Source organism: Phoca vitulina, unplaced genomic scaffold (genome assembly GCF_004348235.1).
Source record: "Phoca vitulina isolate PV1807 unplaced genomic scaffold, GSC_HSeal_1.0 scaffold8, whole genome shotgun sequence".
NCBI classification, from domain to species: domain Eukaryota; kingdom Metazoa; phylum Chordata; class Mammalia; order Carnivora; family Phocidae; genus Phoca; species Phoca vitulina.
In genome coordinates, this window is record NW_022589711.1 from 25,295,099 (window position 1) to 25,321,594 (window position 26,496).

Here is a 26,496-nt window from a genome sequence, read left to right on the forward strand (position 1 = left end):
TAAAAAAAAAAAAAAAAAGAGTGGGACACCTAACTGAGCCACCCAGGCACCCCACATTTTTGCTATTTTTAACAATGTTATGATGAACAAATATCCCCTGCATACCTCTGATTATATACTTATAATACTAAGAAGAGAAATTTCTGGGTCAAAGAACGTGAATATTTAAAACAAATCTTCTTAATTCATCTTGCTGTATTTCTTTCCAGAAAGACCATATTCATACTAAGAGTATATGGCATTTGATCCTCAGAAAAGATTGTTCTGGAGCTTTGTTAAAGTTTTTATTTATAATATCCTGAAGATTACCCATTGTTTTATTTTTTTTTAAAGATTTATTTGTTTGAGAGAGAGAGGGGAGGGGAGAGGGGTAGAGGGAGAGGGAGAGAAAGCATCTCAAGCAGACTCCCTGCTGAGTGCAGAGCTGGGCCTGGGGTGGGGCATGTGGGGCGCGGGGTGGTTATCTCACAACCCTGAGATCATGAGCTGAGCCGAAATCAAGAGTCTGACGCTCAACCAACTAAGCCACCCAGGCATCCCTACTCATTGTTTATTGACTCAAACTTTAACCTTTCCAATTTCTTTTTCTAAATGTCACAAATATTTTGTCACAGTTTCCTTTAAATGTTTGGTGATCCACTCTGTTATTCTACATTGCAAAATTTTGCCCCTCTTAGAAGTGAGACTCATGGGATTCTTTAATTCCCTCGATTCTTTTCTGGGGCATTTCTATGGGGAGGCTGTAGACTCAGACTAAAAAAAAAGTGCTGAGACATTACCCTTAGATTCTCTGAAATTGTAGTTAATAGCTGGGAAGAAGCCTTTTCTGAAATCTAACACACTAATGAGCTAAACTGGCAAAGTTTTTTTTTTACAGAGCGGTAAGTTTTAACAAATAGCGTGTTCAATCTGTTTTGGAATAATAGCTGCCCAGGGATCAACAAGACCTCGAGAGGCCATGCAATTAATAGCACTACTGGAGGCAAAGCTGCACAGATTCCATCTCTGGTAGATGAGAATCAATACTGTGCTTCAAGGTCTCTTGTGGAAGAGATGATATATTGTCTTACAAAAACCTATTCCAACATCTAACAACTTTGACTATTGTAAAGCCTACCATTAGCCCAAATCCTGCAGAACTTATTGATGCTTACTGCCAAAGTAACTAGATATTTATATAACCAATATTCTTGTAGGCAGACCTCTGAAAACACATGTTTTTACCCCCTCAGATATTTTTTACATCAACATAGTATATTTAAAAAATAGTTTTCATAATATAAGCTACATAACTTTTTAGAGTAAGAAATGATGATGAAGTACCCTCAAGTAATACATACTTTCAGACACTTGGTTAATCACCAAGCAACAGAGTGGCAAACTTCACAGTGTAACTTGGTAACAATCATGGAAATGGATGACGGGGTTTTAACATGTTACCTGTAAAAGAACATTCTGACAATCAGGACATTAAATGTAACAGTACACAGTTTCAAGTATTCAAGCACTGCTTTCTGGCAGGTAAAAACTGTGTAAAAACCACTGATGTATTTTGACTCTATATAAATATATAAAGATGTAGCAGCTTAGTTCTCCTGTACATAGCATTTCTTTTCTGAGATGAGAGTGGCTCAGGCAAGCTCGAAAATAGTGTGGGGAATAATTCTTCCCTTTAACTGGCAAGAAAAATTAATGAACTAAAAAAAATAAATTATTGTAGAAATAGGGGCTATGGAGAATGAACTAAGTAAAAGGAATGCATTGAAACAAATAAAGGGAGTTAATTAAATGAAAGAGAGAATGAAATAAAGAGAAAATCATTTCCACCCCCCCATCCCCCCATGATCACAGTCTTCTGAAGCAGCAAATGTGAACTAGGACATTGAAAAGCCACTTCATTGGTACACAGCCCAAGGATTATTTTCACTGATTACCTGGGCACCCATGATGTCTGATTGCTTTATGAGAACACGCGCACCACAAGCTTCCTACCATCTAAGGGAAGGTAATTTCTTTCACATTGAGCATGATAAGAAAATACACACACAAGCTCTCTAGAAAACTACAGCTGTCTCAGCCACTTGACACTTTGGAGTACACAGCAGGGGCTTGGCAAGGCAGAGCATTAGAGCAGGGTCAAAAGGGCAGCTCCCTTTGGTCCCGTGCCCTGCAGCATCTCCTCAGGGCAGGTGTCCAAGCACCTGCCAGGGAGAGCTGGGGCCAGGCTCCCGGGGGGCTCATGGCCTCCTCTTGTGTGAGGGCTCCCAAAACAGGCTGGAAGAGAGTTTTCCTCCAGTTGCCGAGAGCTGGTACCTGCAGCTGCTGCTTTGCTGCTCCAGGTTTGCTGTAAGAACCTTAGTCCAGGCAAAGCAGGGAGCCATCTTTCCCGTACATTGAAGGAAATGGGCTTAACTAGGAGAAAAATGGAGGTGGATTGATTTTATATACTGTAGACCAAATTCTTTTTCTTTTGGGGGTACCTTTATATCTTGTTGTTTTGGGAGAATTTTTGGCCAAAGATATGAAGAGTTCCCTTTCCTTCCTGTATTGGGGGTCCCAAAGACCAGCCCTAGGTTCAGTGACTCACAGGACTCACAGGGCTCAGCATGTAGTTATACTCATAGCTAAGATTTATTGTATTGAAAGGACACAAATTAAAATCAGCAAAGTGAAAACTGTCTCAAGCTTCCAAGAGTCCTTTCCCAATGGAGCCACATAAAACATCCTTAATTCGTCCAGTGATGAGAAGTGTTATTTACCAGGGAAACTCACTGGGGACTCAGAGCCCAAGGCTTTTATTGCAAGCTGGTCATGCAGGCACACACTGCCTTGCCTGTACAAAAAATTCCGGACTTCCAGAAAATAATGCAGTTGTTCAGCATAAACTATTGGTTGTATAAGCAGCTTAGGCCACTCATCAGTTAGGGTAAGTTTTATATTACTGTAGGAACTGTTTACCAGTCAAGTTCCCAGATGCCAGCTAAGGGTCAAGCAAGAAGGCTTTTCTCAGGCTATGTCGTCTCAGGCTGCTATGTTAACTCCTTTCTCCAAAGTCCACCCCATTTGGCCAAGGCTTTTTTAGAGCAAAATTATTATCAGTAGGACCCCCTGTGGCAGGGTGAAAGCGTCTTGCCAGGACTGCCTCCCTTATGCCCTCTAGGGTCTTGGATTTAGCCAATTAAAACAAATTCCGTCAACATGAAAGGTCAATCTTAGAAACCCTGGTGGCTTTCTCCCGAAGTTTTTGCATTAACCTTTTTACCTGGCCTGAACCGTCCATTCAAGCACAGTAGGACTCTGGCTAGTAAGTTGAAGCTGACCTGCATGCCTTTCAGGACTGGAGCAAGCCATGAAAGTCAAGGTACACATTCAAGAAGCATAATCCCAGGGAGTACCCTTGGGAACAAAAACCTTGCAACTGGCAGGTCCCCAATGAAGACAGACAGTAGTTAGGCATTAGAGGTTAACAGGGCCCCTGGTGTGCCTTCCCACGGTGGGTCCTTCTGCCCTAGGGTTCTCTGTCCAGTCCAAATAATGCAGTTGAGCCCTTGGTTTTAGAGAGACTTTCAGAAGACTGTTTCAGCAATTTTGCTTGTCTTTGGCATCAGCTCATTTGCCTCATGAATGTGGACAACATCTAGAGGAGTTCTTCATGGGAACATAGGAACTGGGCCTACCATTGCTGTCCCACGGTCAGTGCTGTCAGGTGTGATCATAGGCTCAGGAGTCGGTTCGAATTCAAGACCTCACAGCATCCTGGGAAGCCAACGTTGGCATTCAGGAGCAGTTCTGAAAAACAGAGCAGTTATGAGAAACAGAGATCATTAACGCATCTTTCCCTGCATCTCCCAGGCGCTGAGCTTCTGTTTTTTGTTTTTTTCTATGTTATTACAAAATCAGTGTGTCTTATTTAATAATCATTACTTTACATTTTTTCCCCAATCATTTTTTATTCTCATCTTCCATCAAAAGGGGTTGGGTGCAAAGAGGGTGTCGAGAATTTAGCTAAGTTACTGCATGGTATTGCTGCCTTGACCTCATTTTGTTTGGCCAAACAATGCCCTGAAACTGACACTAGTCCCCTCACCTAAGCACATGACCTAGATAGCAGTCCACAGAGTCACAAGCACATGTAAGTTCCTGCTATCACTTCCCCAACAGCCCTTGTGATCAACCATCTCCCCTGTCCCCACTGCGTTCTCCCCATGCGGCTCCTTAGATAAGACTCCACTGTGGCTTATCAAACCCTGCCCTTTTGGTTTCAATTGACCAATCTAACCTTAGCCCTGGGAACCCCAAAGCACTCCACCTGCAGACTCTAATAAAAACATGCCCCAGCGTCTGCCTCTCTCTGCACTCTGCCTTGACTTCCCCACGTGGCCCCTCAAGGTGTGCCAGGCACTTCCTCCAGGACTTGTAAGTAATAAACTTCTCTATTTTAGTTCTTCTTGTATCTGTTGTTGAGCCACAGTTCACTATCTGACATCCTGTGCTCCACTTAATCAGTGATGATTTAAGAAATTTGTAACAGATGGACAGAAGAATTTACATAGAAAAACATTGTTACTGTAACTTAACCAGAAAGACACAGCATGATCAGGAACTGGTTAGGACAAAATCCTGAATTCTCAAAAGTTTTCAGAACATGTTTACATAACCCCCCATCCTTTTCATCCTGATCATTTATTCAGTAGGAAGCCTGAAAAAGAACACTCTGTCTTTGGGAATAGCTATATTTAATAATCAAACTGCCTAACTTAGGAGAAAGGTGAGTAAAGCTGAATCAGGCTATCAGTCTATTGTTGCAAATTTCAAATAATGTTGAAAGTCAGACATAAGTCAACAGCAGTGAGACATTCCTGAGCAGGGGTTGAGAGTTCCCTCTGTTGGGAGTGGGTGGAGAGGTCCTACTCTCCATGCTGTGCTCTCTTCCATCTTACAGCTTGCAACAGGAATCACAGGTTAGGTTCCTTGGGATCATTCATCTCAAATGCAGTTAGTCCCTACATTAGAAATATACAGCCACCTGCAGCTTGGTTTCAGATGGTCTCATCAGAGAATGAGCCCTTTTCTGTGGGCATCTGCAGGTGACCCATGTGGTCCAGCCAGCATCCATGATGTTTTTATAGCTTATGGCCCCACGGAAGGGTGTCTTAAGTCTGTAGTAGTCCCAGCGTCTCAGTTCTGTTCATTGAGTCTATGTCTGTTTTCCAAGATTGAAATAGTCTGTTACAGATGTTATTAGGTTTCAGCCTACCATCAGATCCAGGCAATTAGGTTCTCTGAATTCAGGATTCCAAAAAAGCCAGTGACTTTTCTTCTTTGGCAGCAGCAAAGATGAGAGACTACAGGGTCAGACAGTGGAGTTCCAAGTTCTTCTAAGCCCCTCTTATCTTGTCAGTCTTAGAATCCAAATTGACCTACTCAAATATATGCACAATTAGTCTAGAAAATCATCAGCCTCTAAGAGTCAGACATCTGATTTTACAGAAACTTATTATCAAACTAAAAACTGCTTTTTAAAATTCAAAAAGATTATTTCTCCTTTTATGTTGTCTGCCTTTCCTCATAGGCTCCAACAGGCAAAAATCATGGGAACAATAATCAGTTATGAAGATTTCAATACTCAGATGTTCAAAGATTTTAAATTTTAATCCATCCAAGGAAGAAGTCCTGTTCTACTAACACCTTTTATTGGGCAGTTTTCCCAGATTGGAATAATCCCTTTAGCATTTATGAAATTACAGGCATATGATACTTTACACCGTTTTTTAAAATCATATACCCAGAAGCAATAGCTACAAAATAAAAAGCCATTTTAGAAAGTCTCTCCCTCTCTCTCTCACTTTTTTTTTTTTTTTTGCAAGTTTACTCAAACCTTAGCAGTAAATTCAACACTTCCAGGATTAAAATTAGCACTATTGAGAGATCCCAGCTGGAATGCAGCAGGCTGCTGCACCAGTCGGTAGAGTGTTTTTTTTCCCCTCTTCTTTTTTTCTGATTTGTCTAAAGTTTGTGCCAGCCTTGGAATTGACTTAATCTTATTTCCTCCCACTTGGAGGAGTGAGCAATACAAACATACAACATTTTGGCTCACCCGAAATGTTTTTTGGGAGTGTTTGGACCCTTTCTCTTCCCACCTGAGGGGCAGAACAAAACCTAAAGACATCACCCAGACTGTACTTTTTAATTCCTTCACCTTAGCTACCACGGCCAAAAGCGACCAATGGATTCAATTCTTCTAGGGTTGGACCTATCATTTTCAAATTCCATAGGTAACCTTCACCTTCCAGAACAGACATCATCTCAGCTGCTGTTTCATACCACAGATGACTAGGTAGCCATTGGGATGTGAAGGTTCATAATTATATCCCCTTCATACTTCCTTTCTCCAAGCCCTGTTTTAGCTATATTTCAATGAGTCAGGGTTGTTTTTAATAAATCCCACTTCCGACACCAACTGTCACCCCCAGTTTAAGGATTTGCTAAAAGAATCCACATCATATAGTTATACTTATGGATAAGATTTATTACACTGAAAGGATACAGAGCAAAATCCAAAAAGGGGAAAGGCATATTGGGTAAAGTCTGAAGAAAGCCAGGCACAAGCTTCCAAAAGGTTTCTTTTGTTGTTTTTTCTTTGCCCATTGAAGCCTTATAGGATGTGCTTAATTCTTCCAGTAATGAGTTTTGGCAACATGTGTGAAATGTTGTCTACATGCTCATTAGAGACTTAGTGCCCCCGGTTTTTACTGGGTGCTGTTTATGTGGTACCCTGCTATGGACTGGATGTTGTAATTCTAAAAAATTCATATGTTGAAGCCTAATCCCCAATATGATGGTTTGGAGGTAGAGCCTTTGGGTGGTAAATAGATGAGAGGGTGGAGCCTTCATGAATGGGATTAGTGCCTGTGATGGTTAATTTTTACATGTCAGTTTTATGGAGTGCCCAGATTAAACACTATTTCTGGATGTGTCTTCTAGATGAAATTAGCATTTGAAATTATGGACTCAATAAAGTAGATTGTCTTCCCCAGTGTGGCGGACCTCATCCAATCAGTTGAGGGTCTAAATAGAACAAAAGACAGAAGGAGGAATTTGCTCTTTTTTTCTGCCTCACTGCCTAAGCTGGAATATCTCATCTCAACTTTTTCTGCCCTTGGACTGCGATTTACACCATTGGCTCCCCTGGTTATCAGGCCTTTACACTTGGACTAAATTACACCACTGGCTTTTCTGGGTCTCTAGCTTGCAGATGGCAGATTGTGAAGTTTATCAGTCTCTATAATTACATGAGCCAATTCCTCATAATAAATATCCATATTTATATATACACATTTTCCAATATTTAAATTGCTTCTGTCTATAAGGCCTTAAAAGAAGGGTTCAGAATTCCAAGAGATAGGTGTCACTCAAAGAGGTTTTATTTTTTTAATTTTTTAATTTTTTAAAGATTTTATTTATTTATTTGATAGAGAGAGAGGGAACACAGGAAGGGGGAGTGGAGAGGGAGAAGCAGGATCCCCGCTGAGCAGAGAGCCCAATGCGGGGCTCGATCCCAGGACCCTGGGTTCATAACCTGAGCTGAAGGCAGACGCTTAATGACTGAGCCACCCAGGCGCCCCTCGAAGAAGTTTTAAAATAAAGTCGTATTTCTTTTCTTCAAAATACTTCTAAGCAATAATTAGGTATGACCTGTTCTGGTTTTTCCATCCCCTGATCATAGATTTATTTATTTTTGTTTCTGAAATTGGAAGAAAAGACATTTCTGTTTTAAGAGGAATAGAAAAGAAGAGGTTTATCTGTAGTTAAGTTTTGTGGACATACCTGGTCCTGCTTCCCCAAGAGAAGTTACCTTTCTTTCTTTAATAACAGAGACAATCAATAGTGGTGGCATATGGTTATAGTTATAACTTTTCCTTTCTCATCTGGGTCATTGAGAAGCAGGCTTTCTGCATTCTGTAATAAAAGTATTACAAAGTAACAAGCCTGCATCTCTCACTATTTAAAACAAGAAATAAAAATGTTGCAAGCTATTTTATGCTTTGGTTGCTTTTCCTTAGTAACTTAGAAATTGTGGTGCCATGCTCTGGGAACACTGGTCACAATTATTAAGCCTGTCTTTTTGTAGCTCAAGGAAGAGTTTTCATGTAGAAAACAGGAATAACTCCGTCTAAGAATGCAAGCTTTATTATCAAAGGTTTCTTGGAATACTGGTGGAATGGTGGAAGAGTCTGGACTTCATTATTCTACTCCTTGCTTCAGACTTGGCTGTGCTGCTTAGTAGTAATTTCACCTCAGGCAAGTGATGATCTATTTGAATCTCAATGTCCTTATCTATAAAATGTGAGACAAATCTCCCAGTCACAGTGTTGTTATAATGAAAATAGCATACGTAAAATATTTGACTTCATACCTGGCACAAAGGAGGGGCTTAATAAATTTATTAGTCCTGTTATCTCAAAAAAAAGGCCTACTAAAAAACAAGGACTATAATGTTCACGGAAGTTCTATTTATAACACCTCACCTGGAAACAGCGCAAATGATAGTCCCAAATGACCATCAGTAGTAGACTGAATTTATTTTATTTTATTTTATTTTATTTATTTATTTATTTATTTATTTATTTATTTATTTATTTTAAGATTTCATTTATTTTCCAACAGAGAGAGAGACAGCGAGAGAGGGATTTTTTTAAATGTGGGATATTCATACAGTGTACTACTATAAAGCATGAACTACCATTAGCACAAAAATATGGATAAATCTTACCAACATAATGTTGAATGACACAAAATAATACATTCTGTATAATTCCATTGAAAGAAAGTTCAAAAACAGGCAAAATTAATCTGTAGTGATAGCGGTCAGAAGTCATAACCTTTTGGAGGGAGGATGGATTGGAAGAAGGAAAAAGGGAGCCAGCTGGGGTGCTGAAAATGTTTTATGTCTTCACCTGCATGGTGGTGGTTATATGCGGGTACATGTATGTAAAAATTCATCAGACTATACACTTAAGGTTTGTACAATATACATGTACGATTTATACAGATATAAATAATACATCAATTAAAAAACCTGTTCCCTTAAACCCAGGAGCTGGATTTTTGTATCAATATCAATTTTATTATTAGGAGTGTATCTGGCAGTAGATATAGCATGCCAATAGCTGGCCATCTTGCAGGCTGTAGTCAGTCTGTCCCTTGTAAGTGGCCCCATTTCAGAGCTAGCCTGGAGCTGACAGGCATATTATAAGGGTCATGCTCCATCATCATTGACAGCTGGAGATGCCATCACATGTATCGGCAGCAGAGCACAGGGAAAACCAGGCAGTGGACTGTGCTTCCCACCCTTAGGCTTGGAGACACAAGCCCCAGCAATGGAAGGATTAAAAAGCCTCAATTTTAAAAAGACAGGGGGAGGGGAGGGAATGTGGGCTGCACAATTTATAAATAGACACTCCCCGAGGCTGCCTGATGATGAAATGGTTGTTTAGTAAATCTTTCTCCCTTAAGGATCCCATTATCGGAGAGCATTTGAAAATACCAGTTTCATTTTGTCTTTTGGGGGAGATCCTCAGGTTCATCAGGTCAGCCCTGTTGGATGATATTTCTCTCTCTCAAATTTAGGGACAGGCCTTCGAGAATTTGAATCACCTACTCATGGAGCACAAAGATGATGATGATGATGATGATGTGTCTTTCGCCAAATGGATGAGCAGCTTCTGGGGTCACAGCTGGATAGAAGAGAATGAGAGAGGACTCCGGGACCGCCACAGATCACAAGATGCCACTTACAGGAAAACCTCCCTGCCCTGCCCAGTGAGTTATGATCAGAGAACCAGGGGAGAGCTGGACTAGGGGAGGGGAATTTCTATTAGATAATTTTTGAAGAGGCCTTTGGTATAAAATCTTCTCTGGTTAAAAATCAGTACTTCTAAACCTTTTATACCCACAAAAGTCCCTTTTATTATTTTATCTTGTCCTCCAGGGGACCTGATTTTCATTTATTAGGTGAAGATTTCTTCATTTTTAGTAGCCTAAGATATCTTTAACTACTATTCAGAGCTCCTGATAAACCTGAGACAATCCTCCTGAGGGTTAATATGATTCCAGCCAAAGGAAAGAAACTTGATGTTATAAATTAGTCTGTGTAGCATCAGGCATGGATCAATGTGTGATTTCCACTACTCTTTTTGAAATACTGAAAATAGCTCTGTGATTTGATGACCTCTAAAGAATTGGGGATTCCACATCATAAATCACTACCTTTGATAAATTTGATACACGTTTTCTTCTGGTTCTCCTTTGGTTTCCCGAGGGGAGAGGGAACCCAAATTTTTCTGCCCTCAGCACTACTTTTCCATAGGGCAGCAGAGCACCCAGTGTCTAGGGAGCAAGATGGAAGCAGGAGAAAGCTCCTGATAGCAGAACGGGTGGGCCTAACCAGGTGAGGACTCAGCGGCAGGTGCAAGCAGCAGTTCTCTCCACTCAACTGCACGGCTAGAAGACTCTGCAGCAGAGACCTGCATCCTCTGCTTCACAGTTACAGAGCAAGAATATAGCTTTTCTTTTTTGCAGGTCACTTAGGATTCTAGCTATAGAGAATACCTCCCCAACTTGCTTCTGTCAACCCCAGAATCATGTACGTTTTGGGGCAATATTATTTTATTTCAGTTTTAGCCTCAGAGTTCCCAGATGCATAATGCCTATGAGGGATATTACGGTGGGTATGGCAATCTCTTTTACTCCCCGTGACCAGCAAAATTGAGGAATGAGACCTCTTTAAGACACAAATATTTGAAAGTAGATTTCTTACCAAATGCATACTCAGGGACAAAGGGCAAGTTTCAACAGCTCTTTGAGCTTCAGGTTCCTTACGTAAAAAAGAAGAGAGGCTGGACAGGATGATCTCTGGGAACTCTTCTAGCTCTAACTGTCCATGATTCTGTTATAAATAAACACCTGTTTATCACACTCTCATTTTAATCTCTTATGTTCCACTTCAAGTGAGGTATTCACAATGTGTGAACCCGAAGTACAATTAGTTTCCAGTTTCCAGATAGCTAGAACCAAGAAGAAACAAAGAGAAAAACTGTGATTTGCTATTTATCTCAACAGCCCTTTAGTACTGTTGAAAATATGAAAACAAAATATGAAATAAAAACAAATGACTTATAAAATACAGTTTTGTTGAATAAATTTTAGCATCTATTAGACCTTTAAAACTGAGATAATCCACTAGGGAATCCAGTTTTAGGTTGCAATGTTGTTTGCCTGAAACTATTGGGACTAAGCAGAATTTGTTATATGGGGCATTTGTAAACAGTGTCCGTATATCTCTTCCTGCTCATACTAGCTTCGGGCATTTGCCTGAATTAACCTGTTTAGATTCTCTAAGTCAACAGTGAATTCCAAAATTATCAGACTATATGCAGAAAGTATGTGTTTATTTAAGGAGACAAAGCATGGAATAAAAATGAGCACCTGACCAAATAGAGTAGAGAGTGCGAGGGCAGAACACAGAGCAGGGGACCCAGGGGTGACGTGGGCAGATCCTGGGAAATAGTCAGGGGTCTGAATGTCCAGTTCCAGTCACAGAACTCCATATATTTATGACAAGAGCCTGTGTTGGATAGTTAACTTTTCTAACTCTAAAATGTGCTGATTTTTCTTACTTTAGAGATCAGAGAACAATTAGGTTTTCATTTTGTGTGTGTGTGTTTTGCTTTGAGCTCAATCAATAACTTAAAAAGAAAAGCTTACTCTTAGCCTTGTCTCTTTTTCTCTCTCGCCACTGCTCCTATCTAAGGCTCTTCCCTCTCATAACCTATTAATAACCTATATCCGTCCATATTACATGCTTAGGAAGAGAAGAGCTTTCCCTTCCTTTCCCATTTGAATGTGGTTTCTGGTTTGTTTGTTTGTTTGTTTGTTTTTTAAAGATTTTATTTATTTATTTGACAGAGAGAGACACAGCGAGAGAGGGAACACAAGCAGGGGGAGTGGGAGAGGGAGAAGCAGACTCCCAGATGAGCAGGGAGCCCGATGCGGGGCTCGATCCCAGGACCCCGGGATCATGACCTGAGCCGAAGGCAGACGCTTAATGACTGAGCCACCCAGGTGCCCCCGCCTGCCCCCACCCCACACTAATTTCTTCTATGCCTTGGGTCAAAGAGTGCCTAGGGTTTTTTCTTCGCTGGGAATTGTCTTCTGGGGTCACAGTGGAAACAGCTGTGGTGCTGGGCACACTCTTCTGTACGCAGTCAGGGAACTGGGTCGTTGTGCTCTGAAGGCAGCCCGGGCAGCACGCTTTGTCTTTGTTGCTTTGCCGTCTGGGACCCCAGCTGCTGAGCTCGGAGTGAAGGGATCCCATTCCATGGGCCAGACCCTGCCACACAGTGTGGGAGAGAGAGCTATAAGCCTAGTCTGTGGCTGTGGGGTGGCAAGGGCATACTTGGTCAAAGCAAGCCATGCATGTAGGGCACTATTTCATGTCTTTGCCAGGAAAATTACGTTGGAAGGGCATATAAAATCCCAAAAAGTAGAGCTTGCGTGGTACATACACATATTTAAAAATGGGAACTTCTCCCTGTAATCAGTGAGAGAGCTCTTTTAAGCCTGTTTCCCACAAAGTCACACAACACAACAAAGGAACCAAAAGACCTATCTGATAGGAGATATTAAGTATATACTCCATTTATGTTGTGATAAAACATTTGCTGTTCTTTTTAGGCCTCTCAATGGAAGAGAACGTTTGTATAAACAACCTCATTTCATTCCCAGCCTCAAATTTTTAAATTTCATTTTTAAAGTTTTATTGTGGTAAGAACACTTAACGTGAGATCTACCCTCTCGGCAGATTTTTAAGTGTGCAATCCAGTTAATGAGAAGCACAATGCTGTACCGTACATCTCTAGAGCTCACTCATCCTGCATAACTGGAATGTTATACCCATTGATTAGCCACGTCCCATTTCCCCATTTTCTCAGGCCCTGGCAACCCCTATTCTATTTCTTGCTTCTATGGGATTGACGATTTTAGATACCTCAAGTAAGTGCAGTCATTCAGTATCTGTCCTTCCGTGTCTCAGTCTCAAATTTTGAAAGTATCATTTTTTTCCTGATAATATAATACACCATCACTGCAGAAAACTTGGAAAATACTAAAAAACCAATCCCACAGCACAAAGAAAACCTTTCAAAACATTTGGGTATGTTTTAAGATTGCCCATCTTATGATACTACCCTACTTCAAGCCCTCCCCACCACTCCCTTCTCCCAGATGCTCACACTCAATAGGCTTCTTTTCCTTCCACTCCAGCAAGCTCTTCTGTGGCAGGGGCCTCTGAACATATGGGGCTCATCCTGAGGCAGAAAACTGTTCCCTGTTCCCTAATTAACCCTGCTCATCCTTCAGATTGTATCTTTATCATCACATCTTCACAAAAGTCTTCCCTGATCCTCCTAGCCACTCCAACACCCACCCGAACATACATGATTTTACCTTGTTATATCCTCTCTGTGCACCTTGAACTTTCCCTTTATAGCATTTGGCCAGGGCTGTAGGCATATGCCCTATTTGTTTAAATTCCATCTCCCGGGGTGCCTGGGTGGCTCAGGCGTTAAGCATCTGCCTTCAGCTCAGGTCATGATCCCAGGGTCCTGGGATCGAGCCCCACATCGGGCTCTCTGCTCAGCAGGAAGCCTGCTTCTCCCTCTCCCACTCCCCGCTGCTTGTGTTCCCTCTCTCACTGTGTCTCTCTCTGTCAAATAAATAAAATCTTTAAAAATAAATAAATAAATTCCATCTCCCAAAATAATCCCCAAGAGGGGGACACTGTGCCTGTTTGGTTCCCCAATTTATCCAAAGCACCCAGTACCATGTCTTACCTATAATAAATGGAATAATATATACAAATTCACCTCCTATCTTTTAGTAGCTTTACAAATCTTTAACCATATTTTTGATTATTGTTTGAGAGAAAATTTCTAGATATGTGTGTTAGTTTGCTCAGGCTGCCATAACAAAATACCACAGACTGGGTGATTTAGGGCAGAAATTTATTTTCTCACAGTTCTGGAGGTTAGAAGTCTGAGATAAAGGTGTCAACAGGTTTGGTTTCTTCCAAGGCCTCTCTCCTTGGCTTACAGATGGCCACCTTCTTGCTGGTCCTCACATGGTTTTTCCTCTGTGTAAGCATATCCCTGGTGTCTCTCTGTGTATCCAAATTTCTTTTTCTTATAAGGGCACCAGTCAGACTGGAGTAGAACCCACCATAATGGTCTCATTTTAACTTAATTGTTAGAGGCCCTATCTCCAAATATAGTCATAATCTGATGTACTCACATAAGACTTCAATATATGAGTTTGGGGTAGGGGGACACAATTCAGCAAATTATAAAATGCAATGGATGGATCCAAGGAGGGGAATATTTTAAGCCCTCTGACACACATTGCCAACAGCTTTCTAGGAAGGATGTACATATTTGTAGTCCTACCAGCAAGGAAGACAAGTGCCTATCTCCCTGCACTCTTGCCAGTGTTGGTACCATTAAATAACATTTTTTTTGATACCTGAAAGACAAAATTGTGTGTTATTTCATTTTCCATAGTTTTTGGCTACTAGTAAGCATCAACATTTTTTACCAGCTGGTATTTCTTTTTCTTTTACATTTATTCATCTTACATATAAAAATTTTTTTAATTAAGATTTTATTTTTGGGGCACGTGGGTGGCTCAGTCGTTAAGCGTCTGCCTTCGGCTCAGGTTATGATCCCAGGGTCCTGGGATTGAGCCCCGCATTGGGCTCCCCACTCTGCAGGAAGCCTGCTTCTCCCTCTCCCACTCCCCCTGCTTATGTTCCCTCTCTTGCTGTGTCTCTCTCTGTCAAATAAATAAATAAAAATCTAAAAAAAAAAAGATTTTATTTTTAAGTAATCTCTACACCTGACGTGGGGCTCAAACTCACAACTTGGAGCTCAAGAGTCACATACTCTTCTGACTGAGGTGCCCCTCATCTAGTATATATTTAATGAACTTATGTTGTGAATAGGGCAAAGCGCTGGATACTGGGATTCTAGCAGAGAATGAAACATAGCCCTTGATGTGATGGGGCATATAGTCTAATGGAGGAGAGATATGTAACAAAATCACCCAAAATATTGATTATGGTTGTGATAAGTATCATAAAGGAGAAGTATGAGACCCCAGCAGGGCATCGAACTGGGACCCGAACCACCCAGGGTGGTAGGGAAGGGTTTCTGTGAAAGTGCAGAATGACTGAAGTATGATTAACCATGTCCTGGGATAATGAGGTGGGGTGGTGCGCAGTCATGAGCAGAGAGGACCCCCTTGTGTTGGGTAGGAGAAAGTGAGCTGGAGAAAGTGACTAACCAGTGAGGCCATCCATGAAAGTGTGGGTGGTGCAAAATGAGGTACAAAATAAAAAGTGATCAGATGTGACTTGGTTGGTGTCCTGACTACTCTGGCTGCTCTGGGAACGACAAAATAAATGGGTAAGAGTGGATATAGGATGTCCACCATGGGGAGGCTCCTTCTATAATCTGGGTGGCTTGGATTACGGTAGTAACAGTGATGCTGGGAAAGCATGGATAGTTTTTGAGAGACATTGGAGAGGTGGAATCTACTGACTTGGCAAGAGAATGTGAAGAGTAGCTCCTGAGTTACGGGTCTGAGTAACTGAGTGAATGGTGATACCATCTTCTAAGTTAGGGGACACGTGAGGAGCAGGTTTGGGGAGGAGAGGTGATGAAGTCAGATTTGCCCAAGTCAGGGTGAGTGCCAGTGGGATACTTCGCCAGAGGGAACTTGAGGGGGCAGAAACTCAGAGGAGATGTCTGGGCTAACAACATAAATTAGAAAATCAGATGATAGCTAGAAATTGAAGCCTGAGGATGAGATATTTAGGGAGACAGTGTGATGTGAGTAAGGAAAGGATGGGAAGGAAGACTAGTTTAGAACCTGGAGGAACTCCAAAAGTTATGAGCAGCTAGAAGGAGAAGTGAGCAAAAATGTCTAAAACACCGTGGCAGAATGATCACCCTTAAGGGTGCAGTGGTAGAAGACAAGGAAAGATTGTTTCTGGGGGTGGGGGGGCACACGGGCTACTGGATTGAATGCTACAGAATGATTAAAGACCAAAAGTGCACAGAATTTGGCAACATTGAGATCAATATCCTGACCAAAATCAGTGTTGCGTGCAAAAGCTGAATTGGAGCGGGTTGGGAAGTGAGAAAAATTGAGAGAACATTTCTTTCAAAAATTGCCTTCTCTGAGCTGTCTGTCCTTTGATTATTTTCCAATTGTGATTTTAACATTGATGTTACTGTATTATATGACCTCTGTGTTTCCCTGTATGCATGTGAGATATACTTATTTATTTTCAGGATATCTATTAAACATTACTGACATGCAGCAAATATTTTTTAAGTTTTTAAATCTACCATTAATTTTGTTTATATTGCTTGTGATGCACATTGGCTTTATTTTTATGTAATTAAATTAATATTTCCTATGACTTTTCCCATTGTTCTTTTGCTTAGAAATTCTTTCTCCGTATAGAAATCATATAACTATTCACCGTTGTATTATTTCTTAAACATTTATGGCTTCATTAAATTTTTTTTTTATAATTTTGGAAATTCTTTTTACATATCAGCTTAAGGCTTGGAATGCTTCATTATTCTACCCTCATGGTAAAGGATGAACAAAGCTAGACTTGGGATGTTCTACTTAATGTTTTAACTAATTGATTCTACTTCATTGTAGGAGGAAGGCCCTACTGATCAAAAAGATAAAATTTCAGTTCAACATGAGATTTGTTTAGTTGGTAATTTATGGATATTCTGTCCCTGTGCTAACATTGTACCATCTCTTTATATTGCAAAAATTTTTATTCTGTATTCCCAGTTTCCTGTGCTTCCCAGAATCACATCGTCTGACAGCCATCCCAGAAGGCATTCTCATGAGGACCAAGGATTTCGATGCCATACCCACATGCTGGATTACAGAAAATGCTCAGTGGATGAGTCATTCAAGGAGCCACTGGAATCAAAAGGAAGCTCCCGTTCCAAAATTCAAGCATTTTCAGAGTCCTCTGAACAGCAACTGTGCTTTAGAACCAAACGCTCTGTCTCTTTGGTATGTAACAGAGTTATTGAATATTTAACCACTTTAGAAAAGGAAACCCAAAGGGTTCGTCCTCCCCAAGTTTGAGGAGAACAAATCTAACTTCTTCATTTACAGCCTAGTGATGAGGTCTTTGAAAAATGACAGTTTTAGATAGCCCAGATGTATATGTTTTTTTTATTATTTTTATTGGAGACACCTGGTATAGGAAGAATTCCTGGAGGACCATAGGTGGAATGTTTTTGTTACCAAGGTCCTCTGGTTCTTTGAGACTCTCTTTGTCAATCTTATAAATAATTGTGACTTGTTCTTCTTTCACTCTTTGAAGAATGGAAAAACTACCCCAACTGTTCCTGTCCTTTCGTATTTAATCCAGTAGCAAACAGTGTATGATGGTGGTGTGTTTCCCTGTACTTCTATTTTTTTTTTTTTAAGATTTTATTTATTTATTTGAGAGAGAGAGAGTGAGCAAGAGAGAGCACAAGCCAGGGAGGCACAAAGGGAGAGGGAGAAGCAGGCTTCCCATTGAGCAGGGAGCCTGATGCAGGGATCCATCCCAGGACCCTGGGATCATGACCTGAGCTGAAGGCAGACGCTTAACTGACTGAGCCACCCAGGCACCCTCCCCTATACTTCTAAAAAGTATGCAGAAGGAATTCTCTAAACACTAGTAAGATTCCAGGAGTAGGAGCTGTCCAGGCATTCCCAGTGACTGTGGGAGTCTAAATAAAGCACAAAGGAGAGATAGACATGAAATGGGTGAAGAATAGAAACTCCATTGGTGATGCCAAACTTGATACCTAAAGTCATACACTAGAGGATCAATTAATTTGGGGATAGTTTTTGAGCTCTGCAACATGTTCATTGAGTGGCCTTGAGCAAAGTAACTTTTTTTTTTTTTTTTGGTTTTGGTTTTATTTTGCAAAACAGGAATACTAATATGTCTCTGCCATGTAGTAGGCAGAACAAATAAGTGACCAGGAGTGTTGCCACCTGGTTCTTGAGCTACGCTCTGTGAATGTAGAGGGGAAGATGTGTGGCTGCTTCCTACCTCTTTGTCCGTCTGAACACAGTGCTTTCTGCTTAGCAGTGATGGCTGTTGGTGCTGTCACCATGCATCTTTGCCTCGTAGGTGACACCTCACTTTTATCAGAGAGTGACCCTGTGTATGATTCCCTTTCAGCAGGCTGCTCTCTCCACCTGATCATAAGAGGAATAGGGCATTGGGTGTTATACGCAACTGATGAATCGTTGAACACTACATCAAAAACTAGTGACATACGATATGTTACCTTATCTAAATCTTATTAAGAGTTCCTGTTTTGTCTTTTCTTTATATTGTTTTAAAAAAATGGTTTCAGACTTAGAATGGTATTGCAAGAGTAGTACAAAAAAATCCATTCTTCATTTAGATTCCCTCCAAATGTTAATGTGTTATATTTACTTATGTCCTCTCTCCCCTTCCAAGCCCCCAAACAAGGACAGGAGAACATTCTGTTACAGAAACACAGTATAATAATTAAACTCAGGAAATTAAAACTAATACAATACTTTTATATCTAATTTATTGATCTCGTTCATATTTTGCCAGTTGTCTCAAAAATATTCTCTATTGTGAAATTCCAGATCATGTGTTGCAACCAATTTTCACATCCCTCTGATTGATTTTATTCTGGAACAGTTCCTTAGTCTTTCCTTGTCTTTCATGACACTGACATCTGAAGAATACAGGCCAGCTATCTTTTAGAGTGATGCCTAGTTTAGGTTTATCTGATATTTCCTCATGACTAGATTTAGACTCTGAGCTTTCAGCAGGAATATAACAGGAGTGCCAGAATTCCTGTTTTAAAATTACATGTTCAAGTCATTAATTATATTAATTCAGGAGACATATCTGCCTTAAGTTTTTTCTGGAGCGAGTTACAGTATAAGTGTATTTTGAAAAACATTTTAATCTGAACTATTCTTTGTTGATTCTGATGTCCTCAGAAAAAAATTATATATGTAACAACACATCTTATGTAACTGCTTACACGATACCATTCGCTAATATTATAAGCCCTAACAGTGTGTAAACATGAAATCAGTTCTCTTATTTAAAGAGATACTTATCACATTATCCCTAAAATATCAAATGTTAGCTAATATTTCATTTCCCAAGCTCTTCCTTTTGAGTACCAAGGCAATTAAGACAGCATTTTCAACTTTTTGACCCAAGAACTCTTTTCACAGTTCCATATAATACCTAGAAACCTGCTAGGAATTTACAAAATCATTTAATTTTTTTTCATGTTACATATATAAACATATAGGATAAATACTTTTATTAAATATTTTATTTTATATCAATTTTAAAGAGTATTTTATAAAGTTTATCCTTATGTAAAATTAAAAATTTAGAGCATACATATAGTTTAAAACGTGTTCTTATTTAACAATTGACATACTTTTCTAAAGCTAACTACACTAAAAAGTGTAGTTTATCAGCAAATCTAAAACTGATTTATATTTTGGCTGGGGGCCAAATGTAGAGTAATGTGTAGATTAAAATTTTATGTCCTTCAGCATCAAAAAGATCAAGAAATTGGGGCACCTGGGTGGCTTAGTCGTTAGGTGTCTGCCTTCAGCTTGGGTCATGATCCCAAGGTCGGGTCATGATCCCAAGGTCCTGCTCGGTGGGGGGGCCTGCTTCTCCCTCTCCCCCCGCCCCCCCCCCCCGCTTGTGTTCCCTCTCTCTCTGTCAAATAAATAAATAAATAAATAAAAATCTTAAAAAAAGAGATCAGGAAACTAATTTTGTGACCTGATCACAACCAACAATATTAAATTCTTTCATTTTGGTATTGAAAACCTCAATTGTCTTATTTTGATAATTTTTACATTTTGTTTCTAAATAATGATACAAGAAAAAAGATTTCAGCTCATTATTTACAAGCATTTCTCAGATAGTCTTTATTCTCAATAAGGGAAAAGCCATTGCTTTATTTTGAAAATAATCATCACTGTATTTTCTCTTTTTTATACTGCTCTTATAAGTACTGGAGATATTCATGACTGCTACATATGAACTTTGATCAGGCTGATGGATCTAATACAACTGCTAGGTCTAATGAAAATAATCTGGGGGCACATTTACAGAACTAGTACAATTTTTAAGTTTCTCTTAACCTGTATCTCAACTTCATCATTTGTTTCGCTTTGTGACTTTGGCAGTCACATGGACCAATATAGATAGAAATGAAATAATCTAGGTATAAAAACAATTTAGCATTGAAGAGTAGCTGACATCACCGCAGTAATCAGACACCCTCATAACTCAGCCTGCAGGGTTGAGTCATGATTTTGCTCATCTGATTGGTACTCATCACAGTGCATATTCACTTGATAGACGTTTGGGTGTTCCCCAGCGTTTCCAGTTCACATGGAGGACGGGGAGAGTCATGATGTTATTTATTTTTAAAAATAGAAGTGTAGGTAGATGCCATCGCCACATTTATCAATGCCATTCTTTAGTCAGTAATTCCTTCGAAAGACGCTCCTTAACCATGGAAATGAAGAAGCCTTCCCCCTTCCCACCCCATACTTCCTTATCATGTCACCCTGTTTGCTCATTATCATTGCAATTATCACTATCTGTGATCTTCTTGTTTCTTTTTAGGCTTATTGATTGTCATGCTCTCCCTAGGGGTAATATCGAAGAAGTAGGGTTTTTTTAGTTAGTGCTGTATCTCCTGATCTTAGAACAGTAGTATGTGTTCAATAAATCAGTGAATGTGGACCCCTGGGCAACCAGCTGGGGAATGTTAATGTGCCTGGATGTCATTTCCTTAACACTTCATTCTTTACATAGTCCTCACATTAGAACTTAACACAAACCCTACTGTTAATGTAATTTAAAGAAGTAGACACTGGGAGGTTAGAATCATTCCGTATATGATTCACTTGCCGTATTCCTTTTCGGAAAGCACCAGGAGACTGTTAATTATATCGTACTGTGAAACACATCCCTCTATAGCTCAGAGTTGTGTACAGGTTGAGTTTCCTCCATAGATCGTCAGCTGACACCCAAGCCCCATTCCTTTTATTTATGACTGAAACCTTTAGCAACACCCTTGGGCTTCTGCTAATTTATTATGAGAAACTAAGATGTGGAAGTCTACTAAATGACCAGGGCTTTGTTCATTTCCAAGAGTTAGGAGAAATGTGGCTCATTGTCAGCTGTCGGCACATTTCTACCCTTTTCCTGAACTTTCTCTTTCAGGGACCTGAGAGCAGAAAGGAGAGAAGCAAAAGGGAATGCCTGAGGATGGAGATGAAATCTCGAAAGAAAGTGGAGGAAAAAAGGAACCCTAGGAAGGAAGAACATGGAGAAGCATACATGCCCCCCTTGCTTGAAAAAGATCCCAAATAGTATTTTGTTTCCACATCATGTCTCCGGTGCCACTGTGGTTTTCGGGCCCCAGTACGCCAGGCCAGGTGGTGGTAGCTGTGAAGGAGTGCCCGCAGAGGCTGAGTGACTGCAGGGGGTGGTCGGGGCCGCTGCTCCCCCACATGACTCACACCTGACTCTGACTGCTTCTGATGTCTTAGTTGAGAGTGTGATCTGCTCTGTTGTCCTTTTATGGGACTAAGGAGAATGAAAGGTATTTTAATAGAATAAGTTGTTCTTAAAAATGTAAAGAAAGATATTTAAAGAGCCACCCACCCATCTTCGCTAACTCTCCTTCCGCATCAACCTTGCAAATAATTTTAAATAAAAGGCATTGATGTGACTCTAAGTTTACTTCTTTTTCAGAACTAATTATGTAAGTATGTCTAACGGCCGTCATTTAATGAGAACTGGTAATTAACATGCCAGGTACTATGCCGAGTTCTTCAATGCCTTACCCAAAATAATCCTCACTACTCTAAGGTGGGACCTATTCTTTTCACTTGCTAGCTGAGGAAATGGAAATTTAGGCACGTCCGGGAACTCATCGGTGAGGTGGCAGAGTTAGGGCCAGAACCCAGTTCATTCTGACTCATGGTCCTAACCTGAGGCAGGACCTTCATTTCCCTTTAGCTCTGGCTCCTAAGTTGGTGTTTGTGTGTGTGATGTGCATGAAATGAGTGGATGTGAATGAGAAAAGCAGGAGCTGGGAGGAGCTTATGATAATGACTTTTACACGGGTGGAGACTGATTTTTCTGATGTCAGCTTTATGCTCTGGGTTTTAACTTTATGAGACCATATTCTTACTTATTTATTTTTATTTTATATTGAGACATAACTGACATATAACGTCATATTAGTCTCAGGTGTACAACATAATGATTTGATATTTTTAATATATTGTGATATTATCACCACAATAAGTCTAGTTAACATCCATTGTCACACATAGTTACAAAATTTTTTTCTTGTGATAAGAACTTTTAAAATCTACTCTCTTAGCAACCTGCAAATATACACTATTACTAGCTATAGTCACCATGCTTACCTTATATCCCATGACTTATTTAAAAAATGTGGAATGCTTCATGAATTCACGTGTCATCCTTATGCAGAGGCCATGCTAATCTCTGTATCCTTCCAATTTTAGTGTATGTGTTGCTGAAGTGAGTACTTCTTTTTTTCTTAATTTTCAGCTTTATTGAGATATAATTGACAAATAAAATTATATGTTTTAAATTGTACAAACATGATGATTTGACATATGTATGTTCTGTAAAATGATTACCACAATTGGGTTAATTAGCACATTGAGGCCATATGCTATCACTGTTTTTCTTCCCTAGAAGAAAAGATACTACAACTCCCCCTATATTTTTTTTATATTGAAGTATAATTGACATTTAATATTCTATTAGTTTCAGGTGTACAACATAATGATTTGATTTTTGTATACTTTGTGAAATGATCACCACCGTAAGTCTCATTAACATCCATCATCACACATAGTTATAACATTTTTTTTTCTTATGATGAGAACATTTTTTTTCCTTTAAAAAACCCAGCTTTAGGCGTGCCTGGGTGGCTCAGTCGTTAAGCATCTGCCTCCGGCTCAGGTCATGATCTCGGGGTCCTGGGATCGAGCCCCACGTCAGACTCCCTGCTCAGTGGGGAGCCTGCTTCTTCCTCTCCCTCTGCCTCTCCCCTGGCTTGTGCTCTCTTTCTCTCTTGCTCACTCTCTCTCTCAAATAAATAAATAAAATAAAATTAAAAAACAAACAAAAAAACCCCAACCCCATACCAGCTTTATTGTGGTATCATTGATATCCCAAAACTGCACAGATTTAATGTACACAATTTGATGAGTCTGGACATATGTATACACCCATGGAACCGTCACCACCAACTATCAGTTCTTCTTTACTCCCCTGAATGCTCTGAAGCATGGCATTTCTTAACTACTTCCACAATTCATACAGGTCCTCCCTTCTTAGTATGGATCCTTTTCAAATTTTTTTTTAAGTAGGCTCTATGCCCAGTATGGAGCCCAATGTGGGGCTTGAACTCACGACCCTGAGATGAAGACCTGAGCTCAAGACCTGAGCTGAGATCGAGAGTCGGACACTTAACTGACTGAGCCACCCATGCACCCCAGTATGGATCTTTTTTTGAAATTAGCTTAAGACAAAATTAGTATGTTTGAGAAAGTTTTTCTCGCAGACACATATGATGAGAACTTTTAAGATCTACTCTTTTAGCAACTTTCAAATATGAAACACAATATGTGACAATAGTCACCATGCTGTACATGACATTCCTATGAATTTTTATTTTATGACTGGGAGTTTGTACCTCTTGATCCCCTTCACTCATTTCACTCACTCCTTTATCCCCCCTCCTCTCAGGCAACAACCAATTTGTTCCTTGTATCTACGAGTTTTGTTCTATTTGTTCATTTGTTTTGTTTTTTAGAGTTTACATATAAGTGAAATCATACAGTATTTGTCTTTCTCTGTTTCACTTATTATTCACTTAGCATAATGCCCTCAAGATCCATTCATATTGTTGCAAATGGCAAGGTTTCATATTTTTGTGGCTGACTAACATTCCGTTGTATATATACACCACATCTTTACACATTTATCCATTGGTGAACACTTAGTTTGTTCTGTATCTTGGCTATTGTAAATAATGCTGTGATGAACACAGGGGTATGTATTTTTTTTCGAATTAGTGTTTCTGTTTTCTTCATATAGATGCCCAGCTGGATCATATGGTAGTTCTGTTTTTAATTCTTTGAGGAACCGCCACACTGTTTTCTGTAGTGGCTGTACCAATTTACATTCCCACCAACAGTGCACAATTGTTCTCTTTTCTCCACATCCTCACCAACACTTGTCATTTTTTGTCTTTTTGATAATAGCCATTCTGACAGGTACGAGGTGGTATCTCATTGTGGTCTGATTTCTATTTCCCTGATGATTAGTGATGTTGAATATATTTTCATGTGTCTGTTGGCTATCTGCATGTCTTCTTTGGAAAAATGTCTATTCAGGTCCCCTGCCCATTTTCTCTATTTATTCTTTGTTTCTGTCTTGGCTCTTCAAATACCCAAGGGCAGCCAGAGTCTCCATTTTGTAAAGAATATCTCCCCAAACTAGTAATAATACTACAACTGGTTGCTTATGTAAGGCACAAAGTAACTTTGTCATAGACACTAAAAAGAAGGAAAAGGAAAAAGAAAAAAAAAAAGGAAGAGGAAAACAGAAAAGTAAAGTAGCAATTATCTTTGGTTTGTATTTTTTCAATTTTCTTTTTAAAAATTTTATCTTAATTCCAGTATAGTTAATATACAGTGTTAAATTAGTTTCAGGTGTGCAATATAGTGATTCAACAATTCTGTACATTACTCAGTGTTCATCAAGATAAGTGTTCACTTTAATCCCCTTCCCCTATTTCACCCATTCCCCTCTGTCCCCCTCCCCTCTGGTAATCATCTGTTCTCTTCAGTTAAGAGTCTATTTTTTAGTTTTTCTTTTTTCCCCTTTGTTTTGTTTCTTAAATTCCACATATGAGTGAAATCATATGGTATTTGTCTTTCTCTGACTGGCTTATTTTGCTTAGCATTATACTCTCTAGCTCCAACCATGTTGTTGCAAATGGCAAGATTTCATTCTTTTCTGTGGCTGTATAGAAAGTGTATATATATATATATATATATATATATACCACATCTTCTTTATCCATTCATCTATCAATGGACTGTTGAGCTGTTTCCGTACTTTGGCTATTGTAAGTGATCCTGCAATAAACATAGAGGTGCATATACCCTTTTGAATTAGCATTTTCATATTCTTTGGTAAATACCCAGTAGTGCAATTACTGGATCATATGGTAGTTTTACTTTTAATTTTTTTTCCTTTTTTTTATTATGTTATGTTAATCACCATACATTACATCATTAGTTTTTGATGTAGTGTTCCATGATTCATTGTTTGCATATAACACCCAGTGCTCCATGCAGTACATGCCCTCTTTAAAACCCATCACCGGCTAACCCATGCCCCCGCCCCCCTCCCCTCTGGAACCCTCAGTTTGTTTTTCAGAGTCCATAGTCTCTCATGGTTCATCTCCCCCTCCGATTTCCCCCCCTTCATTCTTCTCTTCCTGTTATCTTCTTCTTCTTCTTCTTCTTCTTCTTCTTCTTCTTCTTCTTTTTTTAACATATAATGTATTATTTGTTTCAGAGGTACAGGTCTGTGATTCAATAGTCTTACACAATTCACAGCACTCACCATAGCACATACCCTCCCCAATGTCTATCACCCAGCCACCCCCTCCCCCCCCCCCCCCCCACCACTCATACTCTTTTCCACAGTGGCTGCACCAGTTTGCATTCCCACCAACAGTGCATGGTTCTGGGTTCCTTTTTCTCCACATACTCACCAACATTTGCTTCTTGTGTTTTTGATTTTAGCCATGCTGACAGGTGTGAGCATCTCATTGTGGTTTTATTTTTTTATTTAAAGATTTTATTTAAATTCCAGTTAACATATGGTATAATATTAGTTTCAGAAGTAGAACTTAGTGATTCATCACTTACATATGACACCCAGTGCTCATCAGAAGTGCCCTCCTTAATATCCATCACCTATTTAACCCATTCCCCTGCCCACCTTCCCACCAGCAACCCTCAGTTTGTTCTCTATAGTTAAGAATCTGTTTTATGATTTGCCTCTCTCCTTTTTTATCCCCCCTATGTTCATCTGTTTTGTTTCTTAAATTCCACATATGAGTGAAATCATATGGTATTTGTCTTTGTCTGACTGACTTATTTTGCTTAGCATAATACACTCTGGCTCCATCCACATCATTGCAAATGGCAGATTTCATATTTTTGATGGCCGAGTAATAT

General features: G+C 39.7%; 1 protein-coding gene and 1 non-coding gene across 2 annotated transcripts; one reads left to right on the forward strand and one right to left on the reverse strand.

Annotated features, from left to right (window-relative positions):
- Positions 1–9,573: 9,573 nt before the first annotated feature.
- Positions 9,574–22,317, forward strand: LNP1 (leukemia NUP98 fusion partner 1). Its single transcript, XM_032406124.1, has 3 exons — positions 9,574–9,822; positions 16,933–17,163; positions 21,413–22,317. Exons 1-3 carry the CDS (start codon positions 9,664–9,666, stop codon positions 21,560–21,562), a joined length of 540 nt encoding a protein of 179 aa, XP_032262015.1. The 5' UTR covers positions 9,574–9,663; the 3' UTR covers positions 21,563–22,317.
- Positions 22,318–22,651: 334 nt separating this feature from the next.
- On the reverse strand, positions 22,652–22,755 carry LOC116634160. The gene has a single exon (XR_004299873.1). It is a non-coding gene; the product is annotated as a U6 spliceosomal RNA (small nuclear RNA).
- Between the last annotated feature and the right edge of the window lie 3,741 nt (positions 22,756–26,496).

Coding starts and splice junctions, on each gene's coding strand:
- LNP1 (XM_032406124.1), top strand. CDS start 9,664: ATGGAGCACAAAGATGATGATGATGATGATGATGTGTCTTTCGCCAAA. Junction 9,823..16,932: donor AAACCTCCCTGCCCTGCCCA/GTGAGTTATGAT, acceptor CTGTATTCCCAG/TTTCCTGTGCTTCCCAGAAT. Junction 17,164..21,412: donor CCAAACGCTCTGTCTCTTTG/GTATGTAACAGA, acceptor TTTCTCTTTCAG/GGACCTGAGAGCAGAAAGGA.